Source organism: Drosophila bipectinata, chromosome 2L (genome assembly GCF_030179905.1).
Source record: "Drosophila bipectinata strain 14024-0381.07 chromosome 2L, DbipHiC1v2, whole genome shotgun sequence".
Lineage (NCBI taxonomy): Eukaryota > Metazoa > Arthropoda > Insecta > Diptera > Drosophilidae > Drosophila > Drosophila bipectinata.
Window position 1 is genome coordinate 6,120,103 of NC_091736.1, and position 15,498 is coordinate 6,135,600.

General features: G+C 37.9%; 1 protein-coding gene across 2 annotated transcripts in view; it reads left to right on the forward strand.

The window, feature by feature from the left end:
* Positions 1 to 11,041, forward strand: part of Pvf3 (PDGF- and VEGF-related factor 3) — a 60,053-nt gene extending 49,012 nt beyond the window's left edge. For both annotated transcript variants that reach the window (XM_070276811.1, XM_017233432.3), the window contains 4 exons: positions 2,185 to 2,293; positions 2,367 to 2,575; positions 8,716 to 8,978; positions 9,044 to 11,041. In XM_070276811.1, the coding sequence (XP_070132912.1) occupies positions 2,185 to 2,293; positions 2,367 to 2,575; positions 8,716 to 8,978; positions 9,044 to 9,155 (693 nt within the window). In that variant the 3' untranslated portion in view covers positions 9,156 to 11,041. The remainder of the gene's footprint in view (positions 1 to 2,184; positions 2,294 to 2,366; positions 2,576 to 8,715; positions 8,979 to 9,043) is intronic.
* Positions 11,042 to 15,498: the final 4,457 nt, after the last annotated feature.

Sequence of the window (15,498 nt, forward strand, 5' to 3'; positions counted from 1 at the left end):
TGAAAGTGAAGGCAGCTTGTCGGGCAGGGTGGCTATGCAGTTTTCAAAATTGAATAAAGTTGACAAACGAGGCGTGGCAATAGCAAGCGCCCCAAAAAAAGCGAGACAGCACCAAAGAGTCAGAACGAGAGGAAGATAGAGGAGCCGGGTGACTGAGCCCTCTCGAAAAGGTGATAAATTCTCAGTGAAACGCCGTCACGGGCTGAAGTGTCGTCAACAGTTTGGGCGGAAATGCTGGGGAAATCGGAGTGATGGGATCGAAAAAAATATAAATTTAATTGCAAGTCTTGGCTTGCAGATGCCAAGGAAGTTTCACAGAGAAAGCCGGAAGTATACGGGTCAGGGAAAATGATTTTTGCAAATGCAATTTGCCAAATGAGATAAAAACTCAGACGCTTGAAGGGTGTTGAATGACTCTTTTGGGGCACTTGGGATAGTTTCAAGGATCCTGCAAGTTTGGCTGTTGAAATACCTTATATCCAAAGATGTGAATTATAAAAAATATAATCTTTGAAATATTTCATTTCCCAAAAGGCATCTTTATTGCCAATTTCTACAAGTGCTTGGCCACATTATCACTGCCTCCAAGAGCATTTCAATCAAATTGCATTAACTTTTAATGCCACCCAATGGCCAGATGCGAATCTACCTGGCCGTAAACCAAAGACTGAATGCCATCGAATCAGGCATTAACGCCGCATTCTTGTCAGGCTCCTCGGCTCCACTCCCCTTGGCTGGAAAAGATTAAGCCTGGCCCTCAAGGAGAGAAGCCAAAGTAACAACAATGGTAGCCTCATTCATAAGCCCCAAGGTTAAACCACTAAAAATCATTGACCAACATCAAAGAGCCATTGTTTTCGGTCAAAAGCAAATGGACCAGAAATACTAAGCCCCCAAATGAAAACGAGAATGGGAATCAACATCGGCATTGGCATCGGAGTGGGAATGGATGGACATAACACAAATGCCAAAGACGAAGATTTATGCCAATTGCTCTTGAGCACCTTAAACCAAAGTGTGTATAGAATATATATATATATATTATGGTCAGCCCCTCTTGCATCCTCGGTGTGTGACTAATGAACAGGCTATCCGGCAACTACCAACCAGCACGTTGGCCTTTTATTTAGCCATTTTGAGCCCACCCACATTTCCACAATTTACGTTACTCTGAAATGCCTACATATATATGTAGTACGAGTGTATGGTTCTATATGGCCGGTATATTTTTATATATGTGACGAGAAAAGAGAGCTATGGCCGCAGCCAGCTCATTAATTTCGCTTAACTTCACAAATTGCCAATTGTGCGCATTGGTCAACATTTTTGTACTTTATTCCGTCTCGCTACCAATTCGAATTCGAATGGTTGACTGGGCCTGGATTTCAGTTTCAGTTTCTGGTGCTTGCTTCTGGTGCTGGTTCTGGTTCTGGTTCGGCTTCTGGACCAGGTTGATTTCCTTTATGCCCTGAGCCCGCCCCGGCTTTATAGCCATGTCCGTGTCCGACAATTTCTTCTCTATTGTTCTCGCTGTTGTATTTATTGCCTTGAATGCCAATTTGTTTCATGTGGCCATTGTTCTACACTATTGGGTCAAGGTATCTGGACTCTGTATTGAAATTTGTTTCTTAAAAAATTACATTCTCTAAAGTACAACTTATAAGAAAGGCGTTTTAAAGCCCTAAATTTAGATAATAAGTCTTTTAAATTTTTCTTAAAAAATTTTATGTTTTTTAGTAAGGGTATCCCACAGAAACTTTTCCATATTTTCTGGTAGTTTAATGTTGTAATGTTTTTGTGTTGCCCTTGTTGCTTTTTGGTACCGTCTGTGTGCACATGAATTCTTAGTTTATGAACTCCAGTTGGCCCCACAACTTCTTGTTAATGTTTCACTGGCATGTTACCTCAATCTGTGTCGGGCTTCCCATTCCCTAATGTATGGAATATACCTTGAACATATATTTCTTCCCTCTATGAGCAATAAAAATGGTGACAAATTGTCATCACACGCGCCAAATGGAGACTTTATTAATGTAAGCGACTTTTATGGCCGCCAATGGGCCCGGTGGCGTATGCGTAATGCGAACAGACAATTGGGGAATTGTTGTTGCAACACAAAAATACCATCAATTAACTTGGCCTAAATGGAAACTAAAATTCTTTTTTTTATTTCGTTATTTACAGGAAATCAAAAATACAATATCACACAACTATTTGCCGGGAGGTTCAACAAGGCGTAAGATAGAAATCAACGGAGAAGGGCACTCGAAGAAGCGTTTCTCGGAAGCGAACAGTAACGATCATTTTTTTATAACTTTTTTTTATAAGTTAATTTTTTTTAATTATTTTATTTATTTTTTTTTAAGAGCTCGCCCAGGAAAATGTTAAGAGAGTAGCCAGGGAAGCTGCCTGCAGGATTCCTCAAAAACGTTGCCTGCTCGTGCAACAGGACACTTCGAAGGAGTACTGGCCCCGTTGTGCCATCCTGCATCGCTGCAGTGAGGACAGCGGCTGCTGCCGGAAGGGTAAAATATGCGCCGCCAAGAGCACCCACAACGTTGAGCTATATTTCTTTGTGAGTATCAGTAAAGTCTTCATAGGGGGTCATATTTTCAGAAAGTTAATCAAAGGCGTAGGCCAGAAAATTAAATACTAAATTGTGGGAAAAATCTAAGCTTACATACTATAATGCATTTTAGTAAAGAATATAGTTATTTTTAAGTTGACCATTATTTAGAAATATCTAGCATATATGCTAGCCTGTATTTTTTATCAAAATGAGCTTTTGTGATTACAAGATGATGTGTTTAATCTAGTTTTTATTAAATAAGAGCCACGCCCCTGCCCTCGTCAAATTACTTTCATTCAATTGTTATGCTTGGGTGCAGCGGAAACAACAAGAGAACACAGAATCAACAAATTAAAAGCAATTTTCATTGTGACATGCAGGCAGTCATTGTTTGTTGTATTTTTTAAAGCGACAAACGTGAGCGGTTTGCTCGCGTTTTCTGACTTCTAACATAAATGCAGTAAGAGCTCCATCTCTTTCAGGCCGAGTACACCCATCTCTGTCTCATGACTTTACCTTCGAAGGTAATTGTTGGTGGCGTTGTTGTTAATGCTGTTGGGGGCGTAGGTCATGCTTGAGGGCGCCATATTGCAACATAATTATATCGTTTCACCTTTATTTTCATTTAATTTTTTTTCTGATGCTTTTTTTTTGTTGTCTCCGGGCTTTCGACTGAAATGACTTTTTAATGACGCAATGATAATTCAATTTGTTTGGTGATTTATGCCTCATGATATGATTATTGTTGCCGTGGGGGTGCTCTGGCTGCCTCGGGCATTGTTCTTTTTCTGCCTTTTTGTTTTATAACGAGCTTTCAATACGTTTTGAAATCGAGAATGTAATTAAGTTGGCGGGAAAACCCATTTCGTCAGACTTGAATATGTTACAAATTGGATTGTTAATTATCTGATGGATGGTTTGCTAATTAAACCCAAAAAAGAATTGTGGCAGAAAACTAATTAAATTTTAATTTATTTTTAGCATCTTGCCAGAGACAATTTTAATATTCTGCCAGTGACAGCAAACCATCTTTTGTCGAGTAAACATAAGCTCCTTTCTTAGGAAAATTTCAGTTACTTTCCCAGCCGGCATTTGCTTAGTTCTCCATTATGAGTGACTTTCCATTCTTTGCGTAACTTTCATAAATTTCCTTTTTGCGGCAGGCTGCAAGTTTTTTTTTATTAGTAACCTACAGGGCAGCCATAACTCGTGCCACTCCGTACTCCAAAAGGATGGCTTTTAATTTTCAAATATTTATGCTGCGCTTGCCGCAAAAAGTTTCCACTTGCAAGATTTATGCAGGCACACACTCACGCCCAAGAAGATAGTTTTTCGAGCCACAAGCCGCAAGATGCTTAAGAACTAGACAAACATGCCCCACACCCCACACACGTCGCCAAAAAAAGGGCATCAGCTTAATTATCCAATATAACTTGAGAGTCAAGCCACACAAATTATTGAAGGAGCAATTTAACATTTTCGACACTCGAGCAAAAACCTGCCAGATAATATTAATAGATAGGGGGAGAGGTCTGCTTGGCCTTAAAATTAATGGCCAAGTTACGAGGCAAAAAGTTTTCATGGCCAAAGGATGAGGCTCTTATAGGGTATCTTGGAATTTATTGGAAAAATAAATAGATCCTAAAGTAAAACATAATTTAATAACTTTGTTTAAGCATAGTTTTCACTTAAAGCTTAAATGAAACAAGCAAACAATTTTAGGATTGCCTCTCCGAGAAAATTCCAAAATAAACTTCCGTATTTTTGGCTTAAACTAACTTTGTGACAAGTTCTGGGGAATCTTCCTGTTGAAGAGTGTATGGCCTCTTGGAACTTTTGTGTCCGTCATTGCTTCCTCTTGGCCCTGTTTCCGACACCATTCCCCACCCACATATCCTTTTCTCACATAGGGGCCACAAAAGAAATAAAATATATGTATATATATATTTCTAGCCAGGAAACTGAAGATGAAGTTGAAGCTTTGTGTCCAAAAGCTGTTGGCAGTCTATGGCTAAAATATGTATACACAAGAACACATTTTAGGAATAACATATAAAAGCCACTAAATAGGAAAAAGAAGAAGCTTCTAAAGAGTGAAGAGAAGTGAGAAGAAGAGCCTGAAGAAGAAGAAAAGGAAGCTGTAAAGACTGAAGAAGAAGAAGCTGGCTGCCAGAGGGGAGAAACTCAGCGGTTTGTCATTGAGAGGTGTCAAGTGACGGGCCAGCACACACACAGCTGGAGGGCCAAAAGCAACAGCAATCACTGAAAAAAAATGTTAAAAAAATATATATTATATTAGAAACTTTAAACTAAATAAGAGAACCAGACTTAAAAGGCCCTAATCCCATTCCCACTCAAAACTTTAAGCCAAAAGAAGAAATACCAATCAGAAAATCATGCTTGTGTAAGAACACTGGAGACTTGAAGGTTTCTACAGGAGTTAAGGAGCGATAACCGGGCTGAGGATGCAACAACCATAACAAGAGCAGTGCAGCACCACAGCATACAGCAACGCAACAAAAAAAAAAAAGCGTAAACATTTTAACAAAACATAATTTATGTTGCGCAAATTTTTGCATTTGGGGGCAAGGAAGGTTCCTGGTTGTACCATACTACGGGTATGCGGGGGCTGTGAGGGATATTCTGCATTGTGGAAGACTGTAAAGGGCAATGTCCTCACACCCACTGCCCCTTGCGGTGTTGCAAACAAAATTCCACCACATGTTGTAAGCATTGTGAGATTTATGAGCTGGTCTCCTCTCCTTTTCTCCTGGATTCTCAGCTTTTTTTGAGAGTATGTGTGTATTGCGGGGGAGTTCAATGACCTCCACTTTCACCCAGGTCCAGAAAGGAGTGAGCTTTAGGATTGAGGAGGGTAAGTGAGAGGCTAGAGCAGAAATCAAAGGCCTCCTCTAATCGTGAAAGCCAACGCCCACCCACACACACACTCCATTCGAGGAAAAGTTTTGCTTGTTTAGCAAACCGAAGCCAAAGTAAAAGTCAATTGACTGACAGGCAAATGGCTAGCTCCATGGGCGACTCCTCATCTATATTCTCCATCGAGTGCAGGGAGAGAAAATACTATAGAGTCTATCTAGAGACTATGAGATTCTCTTTTAAAAAATTTTTAAAACCTAGGTCCCTAAAATGCCAAAATTGTTCTTACGTTTAAATTTTAAAACATAAAAGACTTAGGCCTGTTAGACCTCTATTTTCTGGCAGTGTCTAGCCCCCATTCAAAGACTTAACCGCACCAAACTTCGGTGATTTAATTAATTTGCCACAAAATGTGGCCAGCTCGAGGCGTGTATATAATGAGCTAGGGATGAGTTGTACAAAGCGGAGGAAAGCACGAGAAGGAGCAGCTAAGCGGCTGGAGCTCTGGGGCGGGAATAAGCTGCCAAAAGAGTTTAAGGACCCGCCTCCTCCCCACCATTCGTGACACATTCGTTGAGGCAGTTTTAAAGCTGCGTAATGCAGTTTAATCAAACTCAGTCCCAGGACCAAGCTGGGGCATGCAACCACGTGTGTGGCGACAGTATCGTGGGAGAAGCGGGCCAAAATGCAAATAGGTGGAAACAGGTGCAGGTGGTGGCAGGTAGCACTAAAGGAAAACCGTCTCTAATGCCACGTTGACGTGAAAGCCATGTAAAAGTCCAGCTTAAAACTAAGCCATGAATAACAAACATAAACGAAATATATAATTTCAATAAAATATGGTTTCTATATAAAAAATAAAGAGAATATTAAAATATATATTTAAATTTAATGTGAAATGAAATTATTAAGAAGTTTAAAGTTGTAGTTTAATTTTTGCATTTATTTAAAGTTAAGAAGTACAATAGTATGTATCAGCCAGATTTTAAAGCTTCTTGTTTATAAATGTTTAAAAAACCTAAAAAATATTAATCCATAGAGAAAACTTGGACATATTTTGTATAGCCTTTACCAAACACTCATAAAAAATACTTCCTGAATTTAAGGCAAAAGATTGTAAATAACCAAGAAGTTTTACCTCTCATCTTCTCCGGCTCAATTAAGCTCTCGACAAGGTCTATTGTTTTGGGCCAAAACAACAAGTGCCTGGAAATTTAGGAGAAACATTTTATGCTTACACGCTACCAAGCTGACTTAATCGTCCCCCTTGAAAGCCCCTTGAAAATCCCTTGGCAAACCGAGCAATAACTGACTAATTGTCCAGGTAGCACACGCTCATTCTCAAGAGAAAGGGGTATACCTACCTTCATATGTACATATACATATGTATATGAATGCATTTGCATACTAAGAACGCAACCTCAATTAGAGATGCCAAGTTGGAAAGAAACCCAACCACACACAGAAACCCCACCTCCTTTCAAAGCACTCATAAACAATATGGTTTTTATATCATACTTACACTTAAACTCATAAAAAATATACTTCAAACAAAATTAATTATTAATAAATATTTTTATAAGTCTGAGTAACCCAAATTCGTATATATTTTTACCATATTTTTTTAACTTACTATTTTCAAATGAAAAATATGTCAACCGGTGGGATTTTCTCCTGAAAGCCTAGTTGGAAATTTTCTTTTGTTGCCAAAAGCAGTTTAGGCCGACTTTTGCATATTTACTGAGCTGGGAAAACAGAGAAGCACTTTACTGCCATTTTTTGTTGCACAAATGCGGTTTGCCAGGAACGGTGGGCTGAGCGAAGTAACAACAGCAGCACTTGGCACTTCCGTTTCCGGCAATTATTGTTGCACTTAGTGAAGTAAAGCTTTCGTTCTCAAGGAATTTTTTTCGTGCTTTGGCATGCAAAATAAAGAACCCTAAAAACTTTTGTTGTATGTCCCAACCAGAAAACTTTTTCAATTCGTTCGTTGCATTTGCATAAGGATTGGCCAAAACCACAACCCAAAATTGCCAACAAAATGAAGGAGTACCTCACAACACCAGAACCGCAGGGAACTCTGAACTAAAAACTCAATTTGCAGCATTTTCATAAATACATGAAACGAGAAGATGCCCGATTTTTATGGTTTTTGTTTGACATTATTGGGTTGGTTACTTTTTTCTGCTTTGATGCGTCCAATCAAAATTGAAATGCTTCGCAGAACTCGAGCATTTTCTCTTGATTTCCTTTTTTTTGTTCCATGGCACACTTTGCCATTTTCCCAGGTCCTTACCAGAGATCTCTGAGCTACATAGATGAGTGTGCACTGGCCGTTGGCCAAGTCTTGATTAATAACCAACTTGTTATTTTAATTAAACGAATTCAACTTAATTTATGCAATTCATACGCATTTCATCATTTTGCACTTGTCATGCAACAAAACACACAAATGCCAAGGGAGCAACGAGGAGCGGAGGAGTAGCAGTGAAATGTGGACCACAGACTAGCCACGAAAGTGTCGACATAGAGGGGGCAAGTGGCAAGTAGCAAGTGGCAAGTGGCATGAGACCAATCCAATCCCAAGCATCAGCAGCTGTAGAAGTTTTGTGGTCTGTTAATGGCTGTGGTATACAGAGGCGTCTCGTTAAATGAAAAAGGGGAAAGTTTCCCGGGCACGTTCTTGAAAATTTGAGGGGAAAGAATATAAACTAATAGTACAAGGATTTAAGGGTTCTTGGATAGCAATAAAAAGTGGACTTTTAAACTTAATAAAAACATTCAAAAGTTTTTTGAAGGAAAAAAGATTTTTTTAAGATTTTAATTTTTTTTTTGAAAAGCTGGTTCTGCCAGAAGAAGTATTTATTTAAATACCACAGTTTTAACTTGAACCTACAATCCCCTAACAAGTTTCCCAATAATCCCCATAAGCCCCTGCCTTGACAATTGACAACTCATTTAAGAATTACAAGAGCTATGATTATAAGCGTCGGACATCGTGCCACGGCAACAATGACAACAAGTTTGATGAGCAGCCAGCTTAGCAGACTGTCAACTCCCTTAGTGTCAGATCGAAAGATATATAGCATTTGGAGCAAACAAGTCACGGGTTGAGGGCGTTTGGGGGAATTATGTAATGCCAGAGCTTGATATGCAAATAGTTGGTTGGTTTAATTAACCGACTCTGGATGTCACTGTGCCATGCCAGTGCATCCCAGTTAAATGTGGCATTTAATTAACGACTTTCTCAACTTTAACTTTAACCCCAGGTGTACGACATCAAAGAACCGCGTACGATTGAAAAGCGCACCTTTGTAAATCACACTGAGTGCCATTGCATCGAACGATCCAATTACAATGAGGAAACGGCCATGACAGTGGTCCGAGCCAGTGTATTAAGCTGCACCTGTCCGAGCGGTTTCGAGAAAATCCTACAGGACGACGACCAGTGCAGGTGCGATTGCACTTCCAGCAACGCCGGCTGTGATTCCCTGAAACGCGGCAAAGAACATTTCTCCTTGAACGATCGCAAGTGAGTATAATAAAGCCCTAAAACAGAGTTCATTATAATAGAGTTATACCCCCAAATCAACACAGGTGCATAGAGCAAGGTCGCTGCAAGCTGCCCACCTGTGAATACGGTCCTTTTATCAAGAAACAAGGTCGCTGCCCCAAACATAACGAACTTGCCTACAGTATCATGTCATAAGCGCTGACAGAATCTCCAAAAAGATGAAAACCAGGAAAAGTATTAATCAGCCTGTGTGAAAACTCAAAACGGGACAGGTAGGAAAAACCACAAGAGTTTTTCCATTCACCTGGCCGAGTAAAAGCAAATATAGAGACGTGAATTAAGTTGCATATCCTATACAAAAACAATACGAAAATACAATTAAAATAAATCTATTTATACACAGGGATGGGTCGACCTAGATATATGAAGAAAATACAGCGGTATCGTAGTAGAAATACTCCCCAGCTTATTTTTCCATTTTCACGAACAAATAATACAAAATTTTTTTATAAAATTCCTAGTCGACCCATCCTAATATACACCTACATATTAAATGTATATCAAAAGATTGTGTATTAAATGTTTTAAGACCACAAACAGTTTTGCTCTTAATTCAAAAAATTTGTAAAGAAAAAAAAAAGAATATTTAGCAAACAACTAAGACTTTTATGTGCATGTTTCGCTCCAAACAAAAAAACAAACTCACACGAATAATTGAACATAAATGATTCAATTTGCAAAGAAGCATTATAGAAATAAACAATAATGAATTATGTGTATTTTATTCATACGCAAAATGAAATTCCAAATATATAAATTGACTGCGTTTTTAGTTTTAATTGACTAATGTTATGTTATTTAATTATAATAAACACAATTAAACGAAAACACCTACGAGTTAAGCCTATAAATTACCTACATACGATGCATATATTATTCATGTTATTTAAATTAAGTTTTAACACAAAACGAAAAAGAAAAACATACGCAACAAGACTCAACACACATCAGAATACAATCATTTAAAAAAAAAAAACAAAATTAAGTTTTCATATATAATTTCTAGTCAAATTTTAATTTTGTTTTTTTTTCCTCCAGTTTTTGTAGCTTTATTTTAATAATTCTGACTTTGAACTTACAAAAGCAAAAAGGCATTTAATAAAGTTACCAAAACATATGAAAACTAATAACTAAATGTATCCAGATAAATGTATAAACCATATATGAATATTAACTAGCCCACAAACTCTCTAGCTTCGATAATAAAATCCCAAGAATTAATTAAGATAATCTTCAATTTTAAAGAGCTCAAAGCAAGCCAAACGAGTGACTTGAGAGAAATCGATTTTATATAGAACTTTATTTTCCTTCGCCGAATGCACCATTTTAATATTAAGTTTGACTAAATCATAGTTCTCACACCAGGCACTGTATATATATATTTTAGATATAATATAAATTTAAGCGGCACTCGAAATCAAACCATTTGGCATTTACAAAAAAAAAAAGGAAAATAATTCGTGGATTTCATAACACATTTGCATATATTAATTTCAATTGAAATTTTTGGAACTCTAAATTTTATGAATTTATTTACCCATTTAGCCCTGACACCGTAAGCCGTTCAATGTTCTTCATTTCCACGATATCGCATTTACCAATTTTTATCGTTTGTTTGCCATAATTTACGGGCATTCTATTTGCTCAAATTTTAAATATAAATGTATATTTATTAAATCCGTTCCACACAAACGGACAAACTCAAATATCCAAACGTATAGATACATTGCAAGCTCCATGGTACGTTGAATATCATATGAATATTTCAATAAATCTGTGTAATTGTTTATAGAAGCTATATTGAGAAAAAATTAACCGCAAAATGAAAAGAAAACATTTCAAAATGATTTTATTTACCACTTTTAGCATAAATTTTAATGTATAATAAGAGCCAATGCAAAAAAAAAAAACAAAGTTGAACAGAAAAACCAACCATTACTAATAAAACAAAACATATTATTACTATGCAAAAATCCAAATAAATATGAAAGTGAATAAAACGAAAAATCCAACAATGGAAAGTTAATGGTTTTAACTATTAAAAAAAAGGGGTATGGGATGCTGGATGGGATGGAGTCAGGTGAGGTGTTAATTAGCAGGCTGGCGCTAAAGGAGCCAGTTTAATGAGTTCCAGTCAGGGAAAGTCAAGTGGCGAAAGTTCCAACTGCAATGCTAATGAGTTGCAAAAAATAAAAAACAAAATATATATAGAAAAGCAAAAGTGTGTTTATAATTATGTTTGCTTGTTGTTACAAAACTTTTGGAGCTTATAAATCACTCCGTTCTCCCCCATTTCCTTAGTTCACCTTTTGATTAGCCTTCAAAGACTTTCCAATTACAACCTGTGGACCCATCCAGTCAGCCAATTCCGTGCTAATGACAGCATCTAACTGGAAAGTTTCTACTAATGAAAATGCATAACAAATAGTATCTCAGACCCAACTGCCGCCCACATTCCTCCCACCTGCAGAATACCACACAGATGTAATTTTCACCCAGACACGCACAGACACTCACACATATACTGACACGCTGACAGGTGGACGCACAGCGAAATGGGTGCTGGCCACACATTACGATCTAAAATTTATAGAATTTATAAGCAGAGTGCACCCAGAAGGGTTAACTACGATGATAGCGCCACCTGGCGGGAGGAAGAGCCACCACGCCATAGATAAGCTCATTTGGTTGATGGGCATGTGGCCTTGGCTCTATAATGGCTATAATAATGGTTATAATCGGGGCTTAAATGGATTTTACTAAAGGATATAAATAAAATAGCAAACACAAACATTTATTTTTTTATGGATAAATTCCGTTTAAAAACAACATCAAAGATGCCATCACTGTCACTGCAGAGAAGCAAAGGAAAAGGCCGCCAAACGAAATCAATTAAAATTGCAATAAAAAACTGGCTATCAGATAAGACCAGTTTAATATTCAGGGTACAACTCCCACTCGCTTTTAACTCGCCAATCATCGATTTTTGCTGGCCAAGTGAAATCACACGGAAATGCAAACAAGGCAAAAGTGCCAACAACAACAGGAACAACAAAAACAAGCAAAATAATGTTTTCAAACCCGCAGCAACAAGCGATGGGCGTGGCAAGCAGGATCAGCAGTGGGCGTGGCAAACATTATGGTCCTGTGGAATGAGAGGCCAAGGAGAAAGGTAAAGGCTCAAGCGAAATGCACGGGCACGAGCTCACAAATTAAAACCGCACACGGAAAGGATGAAAGAGAGAAGGAGCCAGAGAGAGAGTGGGACAAGGAGTCGCCATGATATGCCTGCATAATTAATTCTCGCCACACACTCACTCACACAAACACAGGCGCCGACTGTAAGGGGGAAAGGGGGGCAGGGAGGCAGTGAGCAAATGGAAATATTCAAGTGGGCGGCATTCCTCCATTTTCCACCCAGGAAATGCCAACAAACGGCAAATGCCGCTTAATTTCAAACTCCCACACAGTTGCACAGACAGGTGGAGTTCGACTAGAGCCCTGTCCGGGGATTGAGTCTCCACAAAATTGCATTTAATTTCCTGCTGAAAACGTTACAATATGATACGATCTGGTGCAGTGTTGAAACAGCTTAAAGCCTGAAATTGGCAGTAGGACTATTAATGCACTTACTGTTACTACGATTTGAAATTTTGATGCAGATTTCTAGGAAACCATTACAGAAATAGGCAAAGGTATTTCGCCTAAGAATTATTTAAACGGCGATATAATTCAATGTCTTCAATGCTAATAAAAAGGACTAGTCTGGAAGCCTTTTAAAGTATTTCACTTAAGAATCGGATGCATATTTTCCAAGATATGGCTTTATTGGAGAATCGGATGAATATTGGCCAAGATATGGCTTTCGCAGTGGGCTATATTGTGGCAACCACGGTTTTCCACATTTTCATAGGGGGTCATTAGAAAATTTGATTGAAAATCTCAAAAAAATTCAGTCTTTATATGTTGCTGCAGATTACTGCAGAATCGATCTACAATTCATTTAAGGTACTCCGCTTAAGAATCGGATGAATATTGGCCAAGATATGGCTTTCGCAGTGGGCTATATTGTGGCAACCACGGTTTTCCACATTTTCATAGGGGGTCCATCAGAAAATTTGATTGAAAATCTGAAAAAAATTGAGTATGAATATTTTGATGCAGATTAATGGATAATAGATCCACAATTCATTTAAGGTACTCCGCTTAAGAATCGGATGAATATTGGCCAAGATATGGCTTTCGCAGTGGGCTATATTGTGGCAACCACGGTTTTCCACATTTTCATAGGGGGTCCATCAGAAAATTTGATTGAAAATCTGAAAAAAATTGAGTATGAATATTTTGATGCAGATTAATGGATAATAGATCCACAATTCATTTAAGGTACTCCGCTTAAGAATCGGATGAATATTGGCCAAGATATGGCTTTCGCAGTGGGCTATATTGTGGCAACCACGGTTTTCCACATTTTCATAGGGGGTCCATCAGAAAATTTGATTGAAAATCTGAAAAAAATTCAGTATGAATATTTTGATGCAGATTACTGGATAATAGATCCACAATTCATTTAAGGTACTCCGCTTAAGAATCGGATGAATATTGGCCAAGATATGGCTTTCGCAGTGGGCTATATTGTGGCAACCACGGTTTTCCACATTTTCATAGGGGGTCCATCAGAAAATTTGATTGAAAATCTGAAAAAAATTGAGTCTGAATATTTTGATGCAGATTACTGCAGAATCGATCCACAATTCATTTAAGGTACTCCGCTTAAGAATCGGATGAATATTGGCCAAGATATGGCTTTCGCTGTGGGCTATATTGTGGCAACCACGATTTTCCACACTTTCATTTGGTGTCCATCAGAAAATTTGATTGAAAATCTGAAAAAAATTGAGTCTGAATATTTTGATGCAGATTACTGCAGAATCGATCCACAATTCATTTAAGGTACTCCGCTTAAGAATCGGATGAATATTGGCCAAGATATGGCTTTCGCTGTGGGCTATATTGTGGCAACCACGATTTTCCACACTTTCATTGGGGGTCCATCAGAAAATGTGATTGAAAATCTGAAAAAAATTGAGTCTGAATATTTTGATGCAGATTACTGCAGAATCGATCTACATTCATTTAAGGTACTCCGCTTAAGAATCGGATGAATATTGGCCAAGATATGGCTTTCGCAGTGGGCTATATTGTGGCAACCACGGTTTTCCACATTTTTATAGGGGGTCGATCAGAAAATTTGATTGAAAATCTGAAAAAAATTGAGTCTGAATATTTTGATGCAGATTAGTGGAGAATCGATCTACAATTCATTTAAGGTACTCCGCTTAAGAATCGGATGAATATTGGCCAAGATATGACTTTCGCAGTGGGCCATATTGTAGCAACCACGTTTTCCCTATTTTTATAGGAGGTCCACCAGAAAATTTGATTGAAAATCTAAAAAAAATTGAGTCTGAATATTTTGATGCAGATTAGTGGAGAATCGATCTACAATTTATTTAATGTACTCCGCTTAAGAATCGGATTGGCCAAGATTCGATTGCGGTACTCCGCTTCAGAATTGGGTGGATATTGGTCTTTCGCAGTGGCTACATATTATGTTCCCCTATAGCATTCAGGGCCAACATATTTAAGCCCATCTATAGAATATGTAAATAATTATTATATGGAAGTGTTCTCACTTTAGGCTCTTATTTATAAATTTATTTTTTTGGTCGGATGCATCCGTTATTATCGCTTTTTGTTGCTGTTTGGCAAATGAAAATTTGCAATCGTTTACAAGGAATTAAGCATTAATGCAATTTACAATTTTGCATTTATTCATAAATTTTAATGGCATGAAAAAACAGGATCTGTGCAAAATTTGCTACTGAAACTAATATCAACATTATAATGCAGCTGTTTCAGCGACCAGCCCCCAATTTAAAGGCAATTAAATGTTGGTTCATACGAGTTCCTGGGAAAATAATTATGTGCATTGTTTTGCGTGTTATAATTTTACGCTTTATGGAGGCCAGTTAGGATTTATGTAAATTGTTCAAATTTATGAAACATAGGAGGGAGCTCAACCACTGAAAAATATTATAATCTTTTCGTATCTCCATATTTTTTCATTCAAGTATAGAACTCTTGCAGGCCACATTACACCCTCGACCTTGACTGGAATTTTAGTGTGTTATGCTTGGGATGCCTGAAAGTAAAAAAGTCTGAATGTGTTTGTATGAAAGTCGAGATCGTGCTGGGTTATTCTGCATTGACCTTTAGGACCATAAATACCATCGACCCCAATGCCCAGGCACGCTTCACATATCAAAAGGCGTACTCACAGACCCCCAGACATGGGAGCTTCATAAAAGACCGCGATTATCCTCAGAACTCTTGAAAGGAGGCTGGCAGGGGAAAAGGACTCATAAAAAAAAATATTTACACATGCACCAGCTCCAACTGTATCTTGATATGAAAC